Source organism: Arachis ipaensis, chromosome B6 (assembly GCF_059453495.1).
Source record: "Arachis ipaensis isolate K30076 ecotype BB chromosome B6, ASM5945349v1, whole genome shotgun sequence".
Taxonomy (NCBI): Eukaryota; Viridiplantae; Streptophyta; class Magnoliopsida; order Fabales; family Fabaceae; genus Arachis; species Arachis ipaensis.
The window spans coordinates 10,412,941-10,432,209 of record NC_142441.1 but is presented as its reverse complement, the minus strand read 5'-3'; the positions used below and the strand labels follow the sequence as shown (position 1 = coordinate 10,432,209).

General features: G+C 35.3%; 2 protein-coding genes across 2 annotated transcripts; one reads left to right on the top strand and one right to left on the bottom strand.

Moving 5' to 3' along the window:
* The first annotated feature begins 7,457 nt into the window (after positions 1–7,457).
* Positions 7,458–8,270, top strand: LOC107646058 (uncharacterized). The gene is made up of 3 exons (XM_088490393.1): positions 7,458–7,601; positions 7,842–7,941; positions 8,083–8,270. The coding sequence occupies exons 1-3, from the start codon at positions 7,458–7,460 to the stop codon at positions 8,268–8,270; spliced, it is 432 nt and encodes a 143-aa protein (XP_088346519.1).
* Positions 8,271–11,261: 2,991 nt separating this feature from the next.
* Positions 11,262–15,020, bottom strand: LOC107646057 (Zinc knuckle (CCHC-type) family protein). The gene is made up of 6 exons (XM_016350251.3): positions 14,664–15,020; positions 14,105–14,433; positions 13,485–13,929; positions 12,788–13,089; positions 11,957–12,314; positions 11,262–11,654 (listed from the first exon to the last, which is right to left on the bottom strand). The coding sequence occupies exons 2-5, from the start codon at positions 14,405–14,407 to the stop codon at positions 11,979–11,981; spliced, it is 1,386 nt and encodes a 461-aa protein (XP_016205737.1). The 5' UTR covers positions 14,408–14,433; positions 14,664–15,020; the 3' UTR covers positions 11,262–11,654; positions 11,957–11,978.
* Between the last annotated feature and the right edge of the window lie 4,249 nt (positions 15,021–19,269).

Here is a 19,269-nt window from a genome sequence, read left to right as displayed (position 1 = left end):
TAAACACTTTCGGCTTTGGACAATGGAAGCTTACTAAAGGCAACTTAGTGGTGGCTCGAGAAAAAGGTACTTCAAGTTTGTATGTGATGCATGCCATGATTGCAAAAGGTAGTGTGAATGCGATTGAAAGTAAAGAAGTTTGTAGCTTGTGGCACAGACGACTTGGTCATATCAGTGAAAAAGGACTTAGCTGTTTGGCTCGAAAGGATGCTCTTTCAGGTTTGAAAAATGCAGAGTTGGAGAAATGTTCTCATTGCATGGCTGGCAAACAAAGAAGATTATCCTTCAAGAAGCATCAACCTTCAAGAAAATCAGATTTCTTGGAATTGGTGCACTCCGATATTTGTGGTCCTTTGAAGGTACGGTCTTTTAGTAGAGCTATTTACTTTATTACTTTTATTGATGATCATTCAAGAAAGCTTTGGACTTATGCTTTAAAAACAAAGAACCAAGCTCTGGAAAAGTTTAAACAATTTCAAGCTTTGGTTGAGAGGCAAACAGGTAAAAAGCTTAAATGTATTCGCACTGATAATGGTGGTGAGTATTGTGGACCATTTGATGTGTATTGCAAGCAGCAAGGCATTAGGCATGAAAAGACACCTCCTAAAATACCTCAGTTGAATGGTTTGGTAGAAAGGATGAATAGAACGTTGATTGAAAGAGTTAGGTGTATGCTTACTGAAGCTAAGCTACCTAAAGTCTTTTGGGGTGAAGCGCTACTTACAGCGGCTCATGTGATTAATGTGAGTCCTACAATTGCTTTGAACAATGATGTTCCGAATCATGTTTGGTTGGGAAAAGATGTCTTGTATGGTCACTTGAGAGTCTTTGGATGCAAAGCATTTGTTCATGTTCCAAAGAATGAGAGGTCCAAGTTGGATGTGAAGACAAGGCAGTGCATTTTTATTGTATATGGTCAAGATGAGTTTGGTTACAGGCTTTATGATCCAGTTGAGAAGAAGCTTGTAAGAAGCCGTGATGTAGAGTTTGTTGAAGACCAGACCATTGAAGATATTGATAAGGTAGAGAAGAGTCAATCACAAGAGAGCAGTGACTTGACTGATGTAGATCCAGTTCAGCCGCCTCCTTCGTCAGAACAAACAGAGAATCAAGATCACGAGCATATGCAGCAAAATGAGCCTTTGGTTCCTGATGACCAGGAGATTGGAGATCCAATTGATGCTCCAGTTGATGATGATGCTGATAATCAACCTGAGCTACCTGAAGATCCACCAGGTTTCCATCCTAGGAGGTCTACTAGAGAACGGCGACCTTCAACGAGGTATCCTTCTAATGAGTATGTAACATTTACTGATGGATATGTGACCTTGACTGATAGAGGAGAACCTGAATGTTATGCGGAAGCTATGGAAGGTGACGACAATAAGAAATGGTTTGATGCAATACAAGATGAAATGAAATCCTTGTATGATAATCAAACATTTGAGCTTGTGAAGTTGCCAAAAGGGAATAAAGCTTTACAGAACAGGTGAATTTATAGGTTGAAGCATGAAGAAAATTCTCAGTGTCCAAGGTACAAGGCTAGATTGGTGGTCAAGGGCTACAGGCAGAAAAAGGGAGTTGACTATAATGAAATTTTTTCACCGGTTGTGAGAAGATCTTCTATTAGGACTGTTTTGAGTTTGGCTGCAAGTCTTGATTTAGAGATAGAGCAGATGGATGTGAAAACTGCTTTCCTTCATGGTGATCTTAAGGATGAAATTTACATGGAACAACCTGAAGGTTTCATGGTAAAAGGCAAAGAGGATCATGTTTGCAAACTGAAGAAGAGCTTGTATGGTTTGAAGCAAGCTCTAAGACAATGGTACAAGAAGTTTGAGTCTGTTATGGCAGAACAAGGCTACAAGAAGACTACTTCTGATCATTGTGTATTTGTTAAACAGTTTGCTAGTAATGATTTTATTATCCTTTTGATATATGTTGATGACATGCTTATTGTTGGTCAGAATGCTTCTAGGATTGATATGTTGAAGAAGCAACTTGCAATGTCATTTGCAATGAAGGACCTTGGGCCAGCAAAGGAGATTCTTGGTATAAGAATCGAGCGTGATAGAAAGGAGAAGAAACATTGGTTGTCACAGGAGAAATACATAGAGACAATGTTGCACAGGTTCCAAATGGAGAAAGCAAGGCCGTTAGTACTCCTCTTGCTACACACTTCAAATTGAGTTGGAAGTAAAGTTCATCAAGTGAAGAAGAGAAGAAAGACATGGAAAAAGTTCCATATGCATCAGCCGTGGGTAGTTTAATGTATGCTATGATGTGCACAAGACCGGATATAGCTCATGTTGTTGGTTGTGTTAGCCGTTTTGTTTCAAACCCAGGAAGAGAGCATTGGAATGCTGTAAAATGGATAATGAGATATCTTCGTGGTACTTCTAACATGAAGTTGTGTTATGGAAGTGTTAAGCCTATTCTAGTTGGTTACACTGACTCAGACATGGCAGGAGATATTGACTCTAGAAGGTCCATTTCAGGCTTCTTGATCAACTTTGCGGGTGGAGCTGTGTCTTGGCAATCAAGATTACAAAAATGTGTTGCTTTGTCTACTACTGAGGCCGAGTTTATTGTCATTACCGAAGCGTGCAAAGAGATGCTTTGGATGAAGAAATTCTTGAAGGAACTCGGGTCTACTCAAGAGAGGTATGTGTTGTTTCGTGATAGTCAAAGTGCTATACATCTTGGTAAAAATTCTACTTTTCATTCTCGATCCAAACATATTGATGTGAGGTATCATTGGATACGTGATGTTTTGGATGCTGAGTTGTTAGAACTTGAAAAGGTTCATACTGATGAGAATGGTTCTGATATGATGACCAAGGCATTACTAAGATGGAAGTTTGAAGTTTGTTGCTTAATCGCCGGATTGGCGGTTACCTCCACATAGTCGTGAGGAGAAAATTTGTTGGGTTTTTTGGGCTCCCTTCCTATGTGGAGAAAAAGCCCAAATGCTAGTATCCAAGCCCATGAATAGTTGAAGTGGCTGAGGTGAGTTAGGGTTGGATGAGAGAGAGGTCATTTTGCAAGAGAACACCAAACACTAGAGAGAAGAGAAGAGAGAAAGTTATTTTCGCACATACACAAAGCTGTCTCTGTAAATTGGTCACTGCAGATTCGTTAACCATTGGATCGAGCTCAAATTTGGACAGTGCATTCTAAACATCTGGTTCTTTGATTTCACCGTTCCGATCTTCAATTTGACATCTGTAGCTAGAGATATTGGCCACGCACAGTAGCTCTGTTTTTGTAGTATTTTCATCTTCTTGTTCTTGTTTTGAAAGCTTTGAAGCTTGGATTGTTTGGCTTGTTGTATCCATGATTTGTGCAGTAATTTGTGACTCTCTTGTACCCTATTTTTCATCATAGTGAAGCTATATCCTGATCTTGGTGACTTGTGGTTTTTACTTCTCTCATTGATGAGGTTTTCCACGTTAAAAATCTTGGTGTATTAGCTTGTTTTTAATTTCTGGTTTATGTGATTTTTTCGCTGCTATTGGGTATTATTGTGCTGGTGTTAATACTTGTTGTGAGTGGATATTGTTGCTCCTCTGATTCTTGCAAGTAGGGAATTGTATATTTTATTCCTATCAATTGGTATCAGAGCCGATGGTTTAATCAGTCTGGTTTTAAGGGGTATTCAAGGTGAAGCATCGAAAGTCTTTCCGGCAAAGGTGGTTCGGGCAGCGTGTCCCGCAGTGTTTTGCGGCGGTGTGATGGACGAATACCCGTGGTGGAGGAGCTAGAAAAAGGGGGAGTTGATGCTTGATGTGGAGGCTCACACTTGAGGGGGAGATTGTTAGTGTTGCAAGTATGAGGAGTGTTGAAGTTAGTCCCACATCAAAGAAAGCAAGGAAGAGTGAGGAGTTTATAAGATGAGAGACCCATTAACTTACTACCTTAAGGTTTTTAGTTGGATGTGGTGTCTTCTCATCTTATGTTATCTCACTTGATTCCTCCCCGAAATCTCCCCGGTGGTCGAGAGCTCTCCACGGTTGGCCCAACATTCTCCTCCTACCTTCCATACTAATACTCACAAAATGATTACTAGATCAAAATCAAATTTTGACCATCCATATGCCTGTAGTGATACAATTTATCCATCTTTAGATCTTATTAATAATTTACCCAAAACTATCCAGCAAGTTCTTCAATGTCCCTCACGAAAAGCAGGCTATGGATAATGAATATAAAGTTCTGCCAAACTTGGGATCTTGCTGTTCCACCATCTAATGCCACTGTTGTTGGCTCTAAATGGTTGTTTTCCATAAAAAAGGATCCACAAGATAATATACTTTGATACAAAGCTCCTTTAGTTGCTCAAGGATATCACCAAGTCGAAGGTGTTGATTATGGACATGTCTTTAGTCCTGTAATCAAGCCAAGTACTGTGAGGATTGTTATAAGCATTGCGCTATCGTTTGGTTGGCCAATGCGCCAATTTGACTTTGACAATGTCTTTCTTAATGGTAACCTTGAAGAACAAATTTATATGACACATACAACCACCTGGTTATTCTAATGTTGATTCTGTTCAGGTTTGCCAACTTAAGAAGGCTATTTATAGCCTCAAACAAGCTCCACGAGCTTAGTTTAACACTTTAAATAGCACTTTACATCAACTTAGCTTTACTCATACGAAATCATATCATTCCTTATTTGTTAGACATCATTCAGGATCTATTATTTTACTCTTGGTTTATGTCAATGATATTGTAGTTACTGGTAGTAGTAGTGTTGAAATTGTTTCCCTTATTTCTCAGTTAAATTCAATTTTTTCTCTCAAAGATCTTGGTGCTTTTTATTATTTTCTTGGATTTGAAGTTCACACCCTTTCTAATCATTCTATGCTTTTGAATCAACATAAATATGCCTCTGAACTCTTAAAACGTGCAAACATGACTGATTGTAATCCTTTGCCCACATCAATTATTGCTGGTTTAAAATCAAGTTCCAATGATTTTAAAGTTTTTGACAAACCAAAATTTTACAGATCCATTATTGGGGTCCTTCAATATTTAACAATTACTTGGTCTGATTTAGAAATATCTATTAATAAGGTCTCCCAATTTATGTATCATCATAAGCTACTGTATTGAAAAGCTGTAAAAAGGATATTATGATATCTTAAAGGATCCTTAGCTCATGAAATGTGTTTAATAAAAGTACTAATTTTTGAATCATGGCTTTTTCTGATACAGATTGAGCAGGGGACATTGATGATCGAAAGTTTGTTACAGGCTATTGTATATACCTTGAAGATATTCTTGTATCATGGAAGAGTAATAAATAAACCAAAGTCAGTAGAAGTAGTACTCAAGCTGAGTATCGTTCAATGGCTGCTGCTCAAAGTGAGATTGTTTCTATCAAATAGCTGCTAGGTGAACTCAGAATCCATCAATCAATTTCTTCAACTATATTCTGCAACAACTAAAGTACACGTCTCCTAGCTGCTAATCCGGTTTTGCATAGAAGATATAAACATCTTGAGATAGATCTTCATTGTATTCGAGATATGGTAAACAACAAAGAACTTCATTTAATTCATATTCCTTCTTTGGATCAAGTTGTTGATGTTCTCACAAAAACCCTTTCTCTACCATTATCAACAAATTCAGGAACAAACTTAGAGTGATGTCTCCACTCCATCTAAGTTTGAAGGGGGTGTTAAAGAATAAGAAGTTAGTTTGTTAATAAGCTGCTAAAAGTTAATTATTAATGCTTCTGCTCTTGTATTATTTACTATTAATCTACTATTATATGTATTCTAGTCTTATATCCCCCCAAGGATAGATTACACTTTGAGAATTCATTAAAATTTATTCAGTTTACTCTTCTTTCAATTTTGTTTTGTTCTGCTTCTGCTTCTGCTGCTTGGCATAATGCTAAATTTCATCAGCTTGTCATCTTCACTTCTATTACAAGCTTAGTATAGAGATCCTCTTTCTACTACGAATGAAAATGAAGGACACTCTAGGTCGAGGAATCGCTGGTTAAAGTAAGTTGAACGTCAGGGTCGATACCATGTGATTAAATACAAACATCATGCAAGAACGTGGGATTTGAAGGGTAAGGCAAGATAGAACATGGGAGTACCATATGAAGATTCTTTAAGGTTAAGATAAGATCATGGCCTGAGAAAAATGAGGAATCAAGGTAGTGGTCAAAATTCTTCAGAAACAGGTCCACCTTTGAGATCTATAAATAAAAGAAAGATTTAATTACTCTGTTGGTCCCTATAGTTTCGCAAAATTTTCAATTAAGTCCCTATACTTTTTTTTCTTTTAATTGGGTCCCTATACTATTTTTTTTTCAATTAAGTCCCTACCGTGACCAAACAGTTAAATTTAACAGAATATTCCGTTCCTAAATTAAAGATTCTCTAACTTTTTCTTAAATCTCTAATTCTCTTTCACACTTATTTTCTGAAATACCAAAATAACCCTCCCACACTTAGAATAAAAAAACCTAGCTAGCCCTCAGTTGCTCTGTGGAGATCGCATTCGCTATCATCTCCTGCGTCGGTCCATCATCTTCATCCATCTGTGGCGTCGTCTGCAGCGGACGCTTGGTGGTCGGCCGTCCGTCGCCTCCTTATCTCTACGTTGGTTTGTTCTGCGTTATTCTGTTCGGAGGTCTTCTGTGCTATTTTCCCATCTAATCCGTCACCGTCCCTCCCGGTGCTTTGCCTTGCCTAACGTCGCTGCACCGCACCGCACCGAGCCTCGCCGCGCCTGACCTCTCGTCTGGCCTCTCGTCTCCGTGCTGCGCCTCTCCTCGATCTCCCTGTACTCGATCTGTCACAAAACAGGTAACATATAACATTTATTTTTTTTCCAGCTTTTAAAACTTGATGTAACATGTTCATGCTAATTTTAATTTTCAAAAAATATGGCATTGGTTGAGTACCTAATTTTTGAATTGATTTCTGAATTGTTTTGATATAGTAATTTAGGATTTACAAAATGAATATTTATGTACAGAAATTTTGTTAATTAGTGAATTGACATATAAATTAATTTTTTGCTGATGATAAATTTTGTTTATTGTTGATTGTTGATTGTTGTTTGTTGTTGCTGGGATGATGCTGCTTTATTAGAAATAAGGAAAGAGGTGAGATTGGAGATAAGGTGTTTGATTAAATGCCTTTGAGAGAGTTGAATTGATTATGAGTTCTGACTATGTATTTTATCTATAATTAATTGATTATGAGTTTAATTGATCATTGTCATAGAGGCATACAGGACTCTCAGAGATCATGGTTCCTATCCTGCTGCTCAGGTCGTGAGAGATTTTCAAGGCAAATTTGCGTTTATTCCATTTGATAGTGGTTCTAAAACCGTGTTTATTGTTGCAGTGAGTAATCCTTGGTCTATTTATTTTGCTCTCATATTTATTTGCCAGTAATTTGCTTTTATATGACTATACCCTGGGATACAATGCATCTTCCTGCTCTTTCTCAAGATGCTGATGGGTGTGTTCCCTTCTTTTGGGGAGCTGATGCTAATGGAAATCTTGTTCTTGCAGATGAGAAAGAGGTTGTAACTAAGAGCTATGGGACATCTTATGCACCATTTTTAAAGGTAATATTAAAATGATTTTATGTGAAAAATTGGTGACTGTTTTGTGCCTGCTGTGCTGAGTATTTTTTGTGAGAATTCACGTTTTAAAGATATGCTCGCGAAAAGTGAATTAAGGGGAAGAAGAGAAATTATTTATCCTCCTAATGGTTCCTTTTAAGCATCTTAACTAAATGATAGAAAAACCTATTGGCTTTTAAAATTTTCAGAACATTGAAATTATATACTTCTTATTTCATTTAGCATTTAGAAGGATGTTTAGGAATTCTAGAATGCTATATCAATATCCTTACTCGGGGAAGAAAGGAATTAAGAGTTGGTAACCCAAGAATGGAAAATGTAGGTACATAGATATTTTCTTTTTCCTCACCCACCTTTGTTTTTTATGGTTTACTTTGCAATATCTTTCCCATTTTAAGGTTCTCTTATTATTCCAAATTATACATCATGCGGCAAAAAATAACTTGTATTGCTGCTTGTTTAGGATTTTTCTTTACAACATCCGGAGGTTTGAGCAATTTTGAGCATCCACTTAATGAGCTGAAGTCTATCCCAAGAGTTGACAGTTCTGGTCAGGTGTGTGCTGCAACTTTTAAAATGGATGAGGCTAAGAAGGAATCAACTGGCATGTCAAGGGTTGGAAGTGCTGCGAACTGGTCGAATAATATCTAAATATGAATTCTGTTTGAACTAAGGCTTTTATTATATGCTAGACTCGGTTGAATTTTCATGTTCTAGTACTAAAAAATATGTTGATGTCAAAGCTAGATCATATAATTGCCAAGCCTATACCATACTTGGTTAGAGATGGCCTTGGAGCTGCATTCCCTTTCTTTTATATTGAGCCAAATGTAATATTATATTATCATAATGAATAATTAAAGGATGGAACTGAATTTTATATATATTTATTATTATTATTTCTATTTTATTTTATCCATTCTTTTTTTTTTATGTTCTTAAGATAAGGTATTTTAAAAATAAAAAAAGATATTTTTGATACAATTTATATATAAATAAGCAAAAAAATGATAGTGACAAAATAAAAGAAATTATAGGAATATCTTTCATGTTGTAGAATCAATGAATGAGGATTATTATAAAAATATCTTTCATTGAATATTTATGGTTTTACCGGATTTTCAATTAGGTCCTTATATTTTTTTTCTTTTCAATTTGGTCCCTAAGGGTATACAAGTAATTTCACAATTTACTAACATTTTTTTAACGTTTAACATTAAGAGGGACTAAATTGAAAAAAAATGTATAGGGACCCAATTAAAAGGAAAAAAAGTATAGGGACCTAATTGAAAATTTCGCGAAACTATAGGGACTAACAGAGTAATTAAACCTAAAAGAAATTCAAAAGAGAAAAGGAGACTTCAATAAACAACAATAGATCATCACACAAACTCATAAAAAATCTCAGTCTCAGTGACACAACAGTAGAGCATAGAATGTAAGTGCATGTGAGCATTAGAAGTCAACTTCTAATTTATTTTCTTTTGTTTTATGTTTAATCCATTTTCTTTAAGTTCTTTATGTTTTGTGTTGTTATTCTGTTTCCTTGAAACTTAGTTTTGCACTTTTCATTTATTCAAAACTTTTCTTTACTTATTTATTTATTCATCTTCCTTTATTCATCGTAAATTGCCACTAGTGTTTCGACGCAATTTCTTTTGACATTATTACTAAGTAATTCTCGGGTCGGGCTCCCTCTTTTTTAGTAAAGTCGTTTTTGCTTCTCGAATTGAGATCTTGATACAAGCTCAATTCGACATTCCGTCCAAAAGTACCAAATAATTGAGTGAAACAACTAATTAATAAAGTTCCAAACATGATGAAGTACTTCAGAAGCATAAATAAGTATAAAGATAATTCTAAATTATTCACAATAGTACATAACATATAAAAATTAAATACATTTTACACATAATTAACACACATAATTAACATATATATACATGACAAGACAGGTAATGGAGCGGAGAGACCATTACCCACACCTTTCCTATATCCAAACAAAAATAAGCAGATTTTATCCAAACTCGCTATATATTCAATCAACCGTTGAAAAAACCTGTCCTATTTTGATAGGACAGGTCAGTTCAAATTGATCTGAATTGCCATTTTTTTTTATTGACTAATTTATTATTATTATTATTATTATTATTATTATTATTATTATTATTATTATTATTATTATTATGTTGTAAACAGTAAACATGTCAATCAATTTTTAAAATATTTTATCTTAGATACCTTAAATTTTTAATATTTTATTATTCTAAAAATCTTTAAAGTATACTTATCAAAACTTTATGACTCAGTAAAATTTTTAATATGCGTATTAGATATAAATTCATAATAATTTTATTATAAAATAATTAAATTTTTAAATTATATTGTATAAAACAAACTAATTTTTCTTACATAATGATAAATACAATTCGAGAATTTTTAGAATGATAAAATTTGTTAAAAATCTGAATATCTGATTTAAAATTTTTTAAAGTTTAATTTAATATATATTACATACGTCATATGTAGGAGTCTATAAAACTAGTGATGCTTTAGATTTTATAACATTCGTTATAAACTTTTTATTATTCTTTAAAAAAAAATTTCTTGGAGGTAGAAGCCCGTCATAAATATTGAGAAATAGTTATCGTGGCAAAGGGATACCATGAGATTATCTTTTAGTAAATAGTAACAACTAACAAGGACGAGATGGGCTTGCATGATCTCGTAATGTGAATTCGTGAATAGAGCAAAACTTATAAATTTCAAGATTGGTGGCAGTGTGGCCCTGCCCAATATGCATTGCTTACTACTGGTTTTTCCAGCCTTTACGTTCGCCGAATCAATGGTACGGGAGTGTATATATATATATAATATCCGGCGACTATATTCGTAAATTGTGCAGAGAATTTGTGGAATTCAATTTCATTCAATGTTATTCCCAAAATGCTAATTTGACCTTGAAGAAATTCAAGAGCTTAACATCGTTTGGGATTCACAACTCGTATGACCTAACTAGAGGAATTGAAATTTGTGGACAATTACACATTTACTAAAATTGCAAATACGAAAGTGAAAAATATTAAAATGATAAAAATTGATGTTTTTAGTACATTTAATATATATAAATTTTTTAAATTTTCATTATTGGTAATGTTGTAATTTGGTCGGTCCAATCTCCCCACCCCGCTTCTTTATTTGTCTTATCAGTGTAATGGCATTTTATTAACTTATTTAAGTCTCACAATATTAGACCACGTATTAGTAGTTTAATGTAGTATACGATTTGAGCGAGAGGAAATAATTGTTGCGTAACTATATCTCTTATGCTGTTCCAGCAAGACCTTGTACTAGTAAACTCATGCTACATAGCTAATAATTTTGTAACTAACATAAAACTGAGGGGGGAAAAAACATAAAACTACAAACTAATCTATATAACTTCTATTTGTAAAGGGGGAATGAAAATAAAATTGTCAAGTACATGTTAAAAGATTTATCCATCGCCTGATTTTTTGTTGGGAGATTAATACTACTTGAAACATATATGAAAATGTCAATTCCAATTGATGAATTTTATATAAGTGAATTGTCTCATAGTTGAAAAACAAAATCAATCCATCTAACCGACAAATCTTAATATTGCGAGGAAACTGCGTTGTAGATATCAACCAAATACCAATGAGAACCCTGAATAATTTTGTAGCAAGAGCCAACCAACATACACCTAGAGAAGCTAAACCCCAATAAGCATTCTCTAATAGTACAATATACGCATGAACCTCGTTCTACCAAAATCAATGTTACTACTGAACACAGAGTATGTCTACACAACAATAACCAGGCGGAAAAGCAGTACCACATTACCAGTTTCGGATAACAAAATATTCCATTGAAGTCCTGACAAAACTAATTTACCAGGTAACTGAATTCATCAACCACACTGCATGTCCCATTCTAACCCTACCGTTTATTCAACATACTTACCTACCTTGGCCTCCCCATGCATTATACTTTTCTCCATCAAGCTGGACCCTGAAAATTTTTGGAGTGACATTAAGGTTTACGCAAGAAAAAAAGAATCTGCAGTATCCACTATAGCAAACAGCTTGGTCAACCGAATATAGTACACTGAGTACAGAAGACTAATATATACAAGAAGAATTAAATATACTCAGACTCCAGGTCAAGATTCATATCTGAGGTATGAGGTTCAAAATAATACCACAAGGAGTTACCCAACTGTACAATTAAGAAAGGAACCCACTAATGAAGGCCAATAAACTAAAATTCAAGTTTTTAGCAGGTTTGCAAGACCAATCAATTGAACAACTCACCACTTCATTCACATATAACATTTTAATATCTGTTGAAAGCTTTTGCAAAATCTCCACCACGCCTCTGAAATTCACCAAAATTATCATGAGGCCTGGTAGGATAATTCTCCATGTCTGAGAACCTGTTCCTCGATTCCAAGGGTAAGTTGGGCCCAGCATAGTGAGGATTGACAGCAGAACCATCATATTCGGTGAAATTCTGCTGCTTATAACTGCCAAAACCAGAAGGGATTTGTTGGATTGTGTGCTGTTGATGCCTGTGGGCTTCAAGCTGAAGAAACTCTTCCCATTGTTTAGCATGTGAGACCCTTAACATAGCAACTTTGTTCATGTAGTTCTCCCTCAAGTCTCGAACAGCCTTTCCAGCAGTAAACATAATATTAGCAATCATAAAGTAGCAGTAGGTAAACATCAGACCAGTATTTTGATAAATATAAAACTCATTTTGGAAATAGAGCTCTAGTGGATAAGACAACAGATAATTACAAGCTTAACTACAACATCGGCTGGTTTTTCTTTTCCTCGGTAAAAAATCCAATATATAAAATACCAGAAAAACTTGCAATAAAAGCCAAGGTGCTTGATTATATTATTTTTACTGAAAATTAGAAAATCATAATAAGGAACAAGACTACATTTGCATTCAGTTAAAGTGATTCCTGACAAACACATTTTTAAGTATGACTGTTCAAGTATTCGCAGCATCATATACGAACAAATTAGCAAACAAGTAACATTACATTTGATAGAACCAGCATGGCTTATGCAAGAATGACGATTGTTAATTATGACTCAAGCTGTGGTAAAAACATGAATGATAAATGATCATACCTCACGATGCTTGAAATTTTCTTCATCTTCTTCCCTGTCACGGTTTTTCATTAGCTCAGTTGCCTCTTTCTTATACTCCAACTCTAATTCTTCTAAAGTCTTGGGGGAAGTGCTATAATCAAACTGATGACTGGGTTGGATCCCTGCAGATTCTCTTCTGTGAGAATCCCACCCATCATTCCTATAAGATCCTATGTTCTGATTGCGGCCATCAATTGAATTATATGAGTTCCCTGTGTAAGGGGGCTGTCTTGGAGATCTTGAATGGCTTGACCGACCTCTTGCTCCACTATTACCATAAGCTTCACGAAATGAAGAGTATGTTAAGCACTTGATTCAGGATGCCAACATAGATGGTTTGCTTTAATTCAACAAATTGCACTTGATTCAAGATGCTAACATAGCTTTAATGCAAAAATTATCTTTATATTCGCATAGTGAAACCATGGGAGCCAATCCTTTCAGTAAATATGTTCGTAATGGAGGCAACCCTTCAGGACGGTGATAATGCTTGAAAGCTAAGAACTTACCTCTTGCTGCAAGTAAATTACAAGCAATAGCAACATCATTACAATGCTGGCCATTTCTGTGCAAAGTTTACTCAAAATAATAGAATTGTACAGAATCCTAACAAGCTACGAACATGAGATTACCAGCTTTCTAAGGATGCCGTAAACATATCCTATGCTGTCCCTACCTTGTGGAGAACCTCTTGCAAACTTTTGCATGTCCTCTCGCACGCGGTCTTCAACAGCTCTCTCTTGCCTACCAAACCTTTGTTGAAACTGAGATGCATTTCGCGGTCCAGAATGAGACCTCTGGGGCTCAGATCGTTGAAACCGAGCACCAACAGGACTTTGCTCAGGAGACCTTGACCTGGCCATGTGAGAACTAGAAGTTCCTCTTTGTTCACCCTCCTCTCTAATCTTGTGTACCGCATCAACACCTTTTGCCAAAATTAATCTATCCTTACCACTGACAATAATAAATTTCTCATCCATCTTAATTTTGCAGCCAATTTCCCTTTCAATCTTGTTTAGAACTTTCTCTGTGAAAAGCGCTCTTACATTTTTATCCCTTGCGGGTATCCTTTCAAAGAAATCTTGAGACTTGCGGTTTGCTCCAAGAGTAGTCGGACAACCCTATGTTATCAAGAAAAATGATATTCAACCAAAATAATTATGAGACGTTAATGATATTATACTCAACTAGCAACACCTTATATATCATCAATAGAATTCACAATACAGAAGCGTGAATGTTTGCAAAGGGGTTACAACCCGAAACAAAAGCCGCAGTAGGAGCTGTGATACATACCTGAGTGAAATGCCCTGATTCTCCACAAAGTTTGCAGATCATTTCCTCTTCTTTCCTTTTCTTCCAATTCCTCTCAGTAGCCTTTGACTTAGCCTCCCAAACCTTAGCCTCTCGGCTGGTGAAATCGGTTGGAACAGCATTAGGGTCCCGTGGCTCCTCCTCTTCATCTGAACCAGCATGAGACCTTTTGTTTGATTTTTCCCTATCTTGCGTATTGGTAGGAGCAGATCCCAGAGGACCAGTGTACTCCTTGTAAAGATCACGCAAATCGTCGTCAATATCAGGATCAGCTCTATTTGCCATTACAAGGCCTTATCTATATTGAACTCCTGCATTCCCACACAAAACACAGCAATACTGAAATCCGCATCGTTTAATTAAAAAAATAGATAAATCATGGCTTAATTTATTATTTCTTACGAAGAACACAATAACCGATAATATTTTTCACACCATAATAATCTCAACCGAAGCGTTAGAAAACCTATCAATTACATCAAATTCTAACTACTTCTTAACAACAACAACAATAACATAAAGGAGAAAGTGAAATTGGAACCTGGTGGCCGCTAGAGAGAGTGGCTTCCGCCCGTGGTTTGGAGTTTGGTCGCCACCTATGTGGATGGTGGAGAAAGAAGACTCAGAGAAAAGAAAACAGCTAAGAGATGAGATTATCGAAAATGCATGAAACGAAAGGTAAGAGATGGTGGTAGCCGGTGCGTGTGCGAGAGATAATTTGATTTGAGAAACAGCAGAACGAGAAAGACATGAGTTGTGACTTGTGAGAGTGAAACCCTATGTCTCCTTAGGGGTGCGGCCCAAGGCTCTCAGTCTCAGCCCATCTCGCTTTTTTCTTGCTTAATTCTACGTTCGCCCTTCAAGTTTATGTTATGTTCACGTTAGCCCGTAAAAGCGTAAACTTTACAAAATGCAGATCAAATCCTATAAAATATGATATTTCGAAAACGGTTCCGAGAGAATAGACAACGTGAATAATGAGTTAATTCTTTTATCTTATTTTTTCAGATTTTAACCATCTGCCACTTTACTGATTTCGAAATTTTAAATTTTAAATGGTTGATTTTTAAATTTTAAAATCTGTTAATAATTATTTATCTAATTAAAATATTAATTTTAATTTCACCGTTGGTTTCTCTCTCATCAGTTAGCCTCAAGTCCTCAACGTCACGGATTTTTTTCTTCATCAAATTTTTGGTTTATAATAAAAATAATCATTTACATACCTAATCTAATAAAATGAACATTCACATTCGAAAAAAAGAAAGAAGAATAAAAAAAGGAGAAAAAGGAGAACATAGCAATAGAAGGATGACGACAACAAGACAGCAACAGCCCCACCCAAAGATTACGAGGCAGCATTAGCAACGCCACGTATACAATCCCAAACACATTAATAAGGGTGTTTGTGAAGCAACGATGGCAATGAATGGAACTGTAGTTGAAGGAGCTACGACGATAAGAGTTTGGAGGCGACGACTGTGTCTAGAGAGGGAGAGATCGACACTAGTAAAGGATGCTAGTGGATGTGAGAGCAACTAGCGCGAAAGCGTGGTTGTGGCGGGATTAGGAATAACTATATGTAATATGAACGTGTTTAGGTGTTAATTTTAATTTTTTAAATTTCAAAATCTGTTAATAATTATTTAATTAATTATAAATTGTTGTGATAAGAATGGGACGTGGATGCCCATTCCTATGAGAAGCTAACATTCTCAAGATAGAATGTAATTAATAATGTTGAAGAATGTTAGACTTTCACAAGTATAAATAGAAGGCTTGATCACAAGCCATTTACACAGCAATAACAAATATTCCTACCTCTCTCTTCTTTCATATATTATAATATTATAAAGTCTATTTTCTTCTCTCTCTTCGTGGGTGCTAGTTTATAAATATTAATACATATAATATTAATACATTTTATTAGTGTGAGATATTGATGTGGTGAATATTATTATAAAATTATCTATTTACATATTTTCTTTTATATCTAGTACATCTACCTTATTTATTTTACAACACGTTATCAGGACGAGACTCTGATCAAATTTTAGGAAGACTCAGGTAACAAATTTTCATTATGTCGAAACTCTCTCATCTTGAATTCAATGCTCTTGCTATATCTGGAAACAATTATTTATCATGGATACTAGATGCTGAAATCCATCTTGATTCAATGGATCTTGGAGATACCATTAAGGCTGAAAATAATGCATCCCAGAAAGATAAAGCCAAAGCCATGGTTTTTCTTCGTCGTCATCTTGACGAGGGATTGAAAAATGAATATCTCACATTAAAAGATCCTGCAGATCTTTGGAAAGACCTTGAAAAAAGATACAATCATCAAAAAACGGTGATACTTCCTCAAGCCCGATATGAATGGACGCACTTGCGTCTGCAGGATTTTAAATCCATAAATGAATATAATTCTGCAATGTTTCGTATCACCTCACGAATGAAATTATGTGGGAAAAAGATAACTGATCATGATATGTTGGAGAAAACTTTCTCAACCTTCCATGCCTCGAATGTGCTCCTGCAGCAGCAGTATCGAGAAAAAGGATTTAAAAAATATTCTGAGTTAATTTCTTGCCTTCTTGTTGCTGAACGCAACAATGAGTTGCTCTTGAAAAATCATGAAGCGTGCCCAGCTGGCGCCGCCCCATTTCCTGAAGTAAATGCGGCAAATTATCCCAGAAGAGGTAAATGGCAAGGTTTTAATAACAAGAAAAATTATGGAAGGAAAAAGAATTATATTCAAAAGAGAGGATCTCACCAGAAGTGGGATAAAGAAAGAAATATTGGGCAGAATAAATCAACAGAGGATAAGTATTTCCATTGTGGTGGAAAGGGCCATTGGTCACGTACCTGTCGTACCCCAAGTAGGGGTGGCAAAGCGGGTTGGCCCGCCCCAACCCGCCCCGCCCCGATTAGGCCCGCCCCGCCCCGCCAATTAAAATGGGTTCAAAATGCTAGCCCGCTTGACTCTTTTTTTTTTGAAAAATAAAATTTATTAAAATTAACTAAAAAATAATAATTAAAAAATCAAATACAAATAAAAAATAGTCAAATTATAATATAATTTTTTACTATATATTTTTTTTATTTTTAACTTCAATAAAATTGTTCAAAATAATATTTGTCAATAGAATCATCTTTATTTTAAAAAATAAGTCACATAATTTGAGCATATATACGAAATTGTAAAATAAAATAAATAAAGTTAATAACTAAAAGAAGAATTAAAACAAAAAATGAAAAAAAAAAGTGTTTAAAAATTTTATAATTATTAGTTTTATAATAGTAATCACTTTTTTATTTAATAAAAAAAGAAAAATAAAAATCTTTGGCCCGACGGACCGGCCCGCCCCGCCCGCCAAAACCCGCCAATTTGGCGGTGCGGGTTTGGCAGATTTTTTTAATTTGGCGGGATCCAAATCCTAGCCCGACCTGCCTTTTTTAGCGGGTTTAGCGGATCGGCCCGATGGGTTTGACCCGTTTTACCACCCCTAACCCCAAGGCACCTAGTCGATCTTTACCAGGCATCTTTGAAAAAGGATGACAAAGGAAAGGAAACAAATTTTGTTTCAAATGATGCTGAGAATTCCACCACTCATTATGATGTATCTGATTTCTTTGAGGATCTTGAAGGAAATATTGGTCATTTGATCAATGATGGAATATTTTAATATGTGGAATTGTGAAGTATCTATGTAAATAAATAATGTAAATAACTTATTGTTAAGTTTTATTTTCCATGTATTTAAGTTTCAAATGTAATGTATATAAATAATGAAATATCAATGTTTATGAATTTTGAAATCAATAAATATGTCATGTTTTTAAAATAAAATTTTAGTATATGACATTATTTTATGTGCAGTATTTCTTAGAAAAATAATTCCGATCAAGTATTCAATTTAACTGTGCATACTACTCATTTTATTATTATTTGTCTTTGAAGAGAATGACAAGGATATGTAATGAAGATGTATGCCTTGCGGATAGTGCAAATTCGCACACTATTCTTAAAAGTGATATATATTTTACCCATCTTGTGCCAAAAGAAGAATATGTTAATACTATTATTGGCTCGGGCAATGTGATAGAAGGCTCCGGAAGAGCTATAATTTTGTTTCCTGGAGGAATAAAATTCATAATAAATAATGCACTATTGTCTACCAAGTCTCGAAGAAACTTGTTGAGTTTTAAAGATATTCGCCGAAATGGATATCATATTGAGATTATGAATGAGGAAAATCATGAGTACTTATGTATCACAACTCATGATTCAAATAAGAAAGTTATATTAGAAAAATTACCCTCACTTTCATCTAGGTTGTATTATACCAAGATTAGTGCAATTGAATCACATGTCATTGTAAACCAGAAGTTTACTAGCCCAAATGAATTCATAACTTGGCATGATAGATTGGGTCATCCGGGAACAACCATGATGAGGAGAATTATTGTAAACTCTCATGGACATTCACTAAAGAACCAGAAGATTCTTAAAACTAGTGAATTTTGTTATGCTGCATGTTCTCAGGAAAAGTTAATTTTAAGGCCATCACCAGTAAAGATTGGATTTGAGTCCCCTGAATTCCTAGAAAGGATTCAAGGTGATATATATGGACCTATTCATCCACCATGTGGATCTTTTAGATATTTTATGGTCCTGATAGACGCATCTTCGAGATGGTCACATGTGTGCTTATTATCATCTCGCAACCTGGCGTTTGCGAGATTACTGGCTCAAATTATTCTATTAAAAGCACAATTTTCAGAAAATCCAATCAAAGCAATTCGTCTTGATAATGCTCGTGAATTTACTTCCCAAGCTTTTGATGCTTATTGTATGGCTAATGGAATAAGTGTTGAACATCCAGTAGCTTATGTTCACACACAAAATGGGTTAGCAGAATCACTTATTAAGCGCCTCCAATTAATTGCTAGACCCTTGCTTATGAGAACAAATCTCCCAACCTCGGTTTGGGGCATGCTATTTTACATGCCGCAGCACTTATTCGTTTGAGGCCAACGAGTTACCATCAGTTCTCTCCTATGCAATTAGTTTTTGGCCAGCAGCCAAATGTCTCCCATTTAAGAATATTTGGGTGTGCGATATATGTTCCCATTGCACT

What these genes read in the sequence shown, in the direction of transcription:
- LOC107646058 (XM_088490393.1), top strand. Translation starts at nt 7,458, where the DNA reads ATGCATCTTCCTGCTCTTTCTCAAGATGCTGATGGGTGTGTTCCCTTC. An exon ending in CTTATGCACCATTTTTAAAG is followed by an intron (nt 7,602 to 7,841) that starts GTAATATTAAAA and finishes TATTTCATTTAG; the next exon opens with CATTTAGAAGGATGTTTAGG. An exon ending in CCCAAGAATGGAAAATGTAG is followed by an intron (nt 7,942 to 8,082) that starts GTACATAGATAT and finishes CTGCTTGTTTAG; the next exon opens with GATTTTTCTTTACAACATCC.
- LOC107646057 (XM_016350251.3), bottom strand. Translation starts at nt 14,407, where the DNA reads ATGGCAAATAGAGCTGATCCTGATATTGACGACGATTTGCGTGATCTT. An exon ending in AATCAGGGCATTTCACTCAG is followed by an intron (nt 13,930 to 14,104) that starts GTATGTATCACA and finishes TTGATAACATAG; the next exon opens with GGTTGTCCGACTACTCTTGG. An exon ending in TGCAAGAGGTTCTCCACAAG is followed by an intron (nt 13,090 to 13,484) that starts GTAGGGACAGCA and finishes CATTTCGTGAAG; the next exon opens with CTTATGGTAATAGTGGAGCA.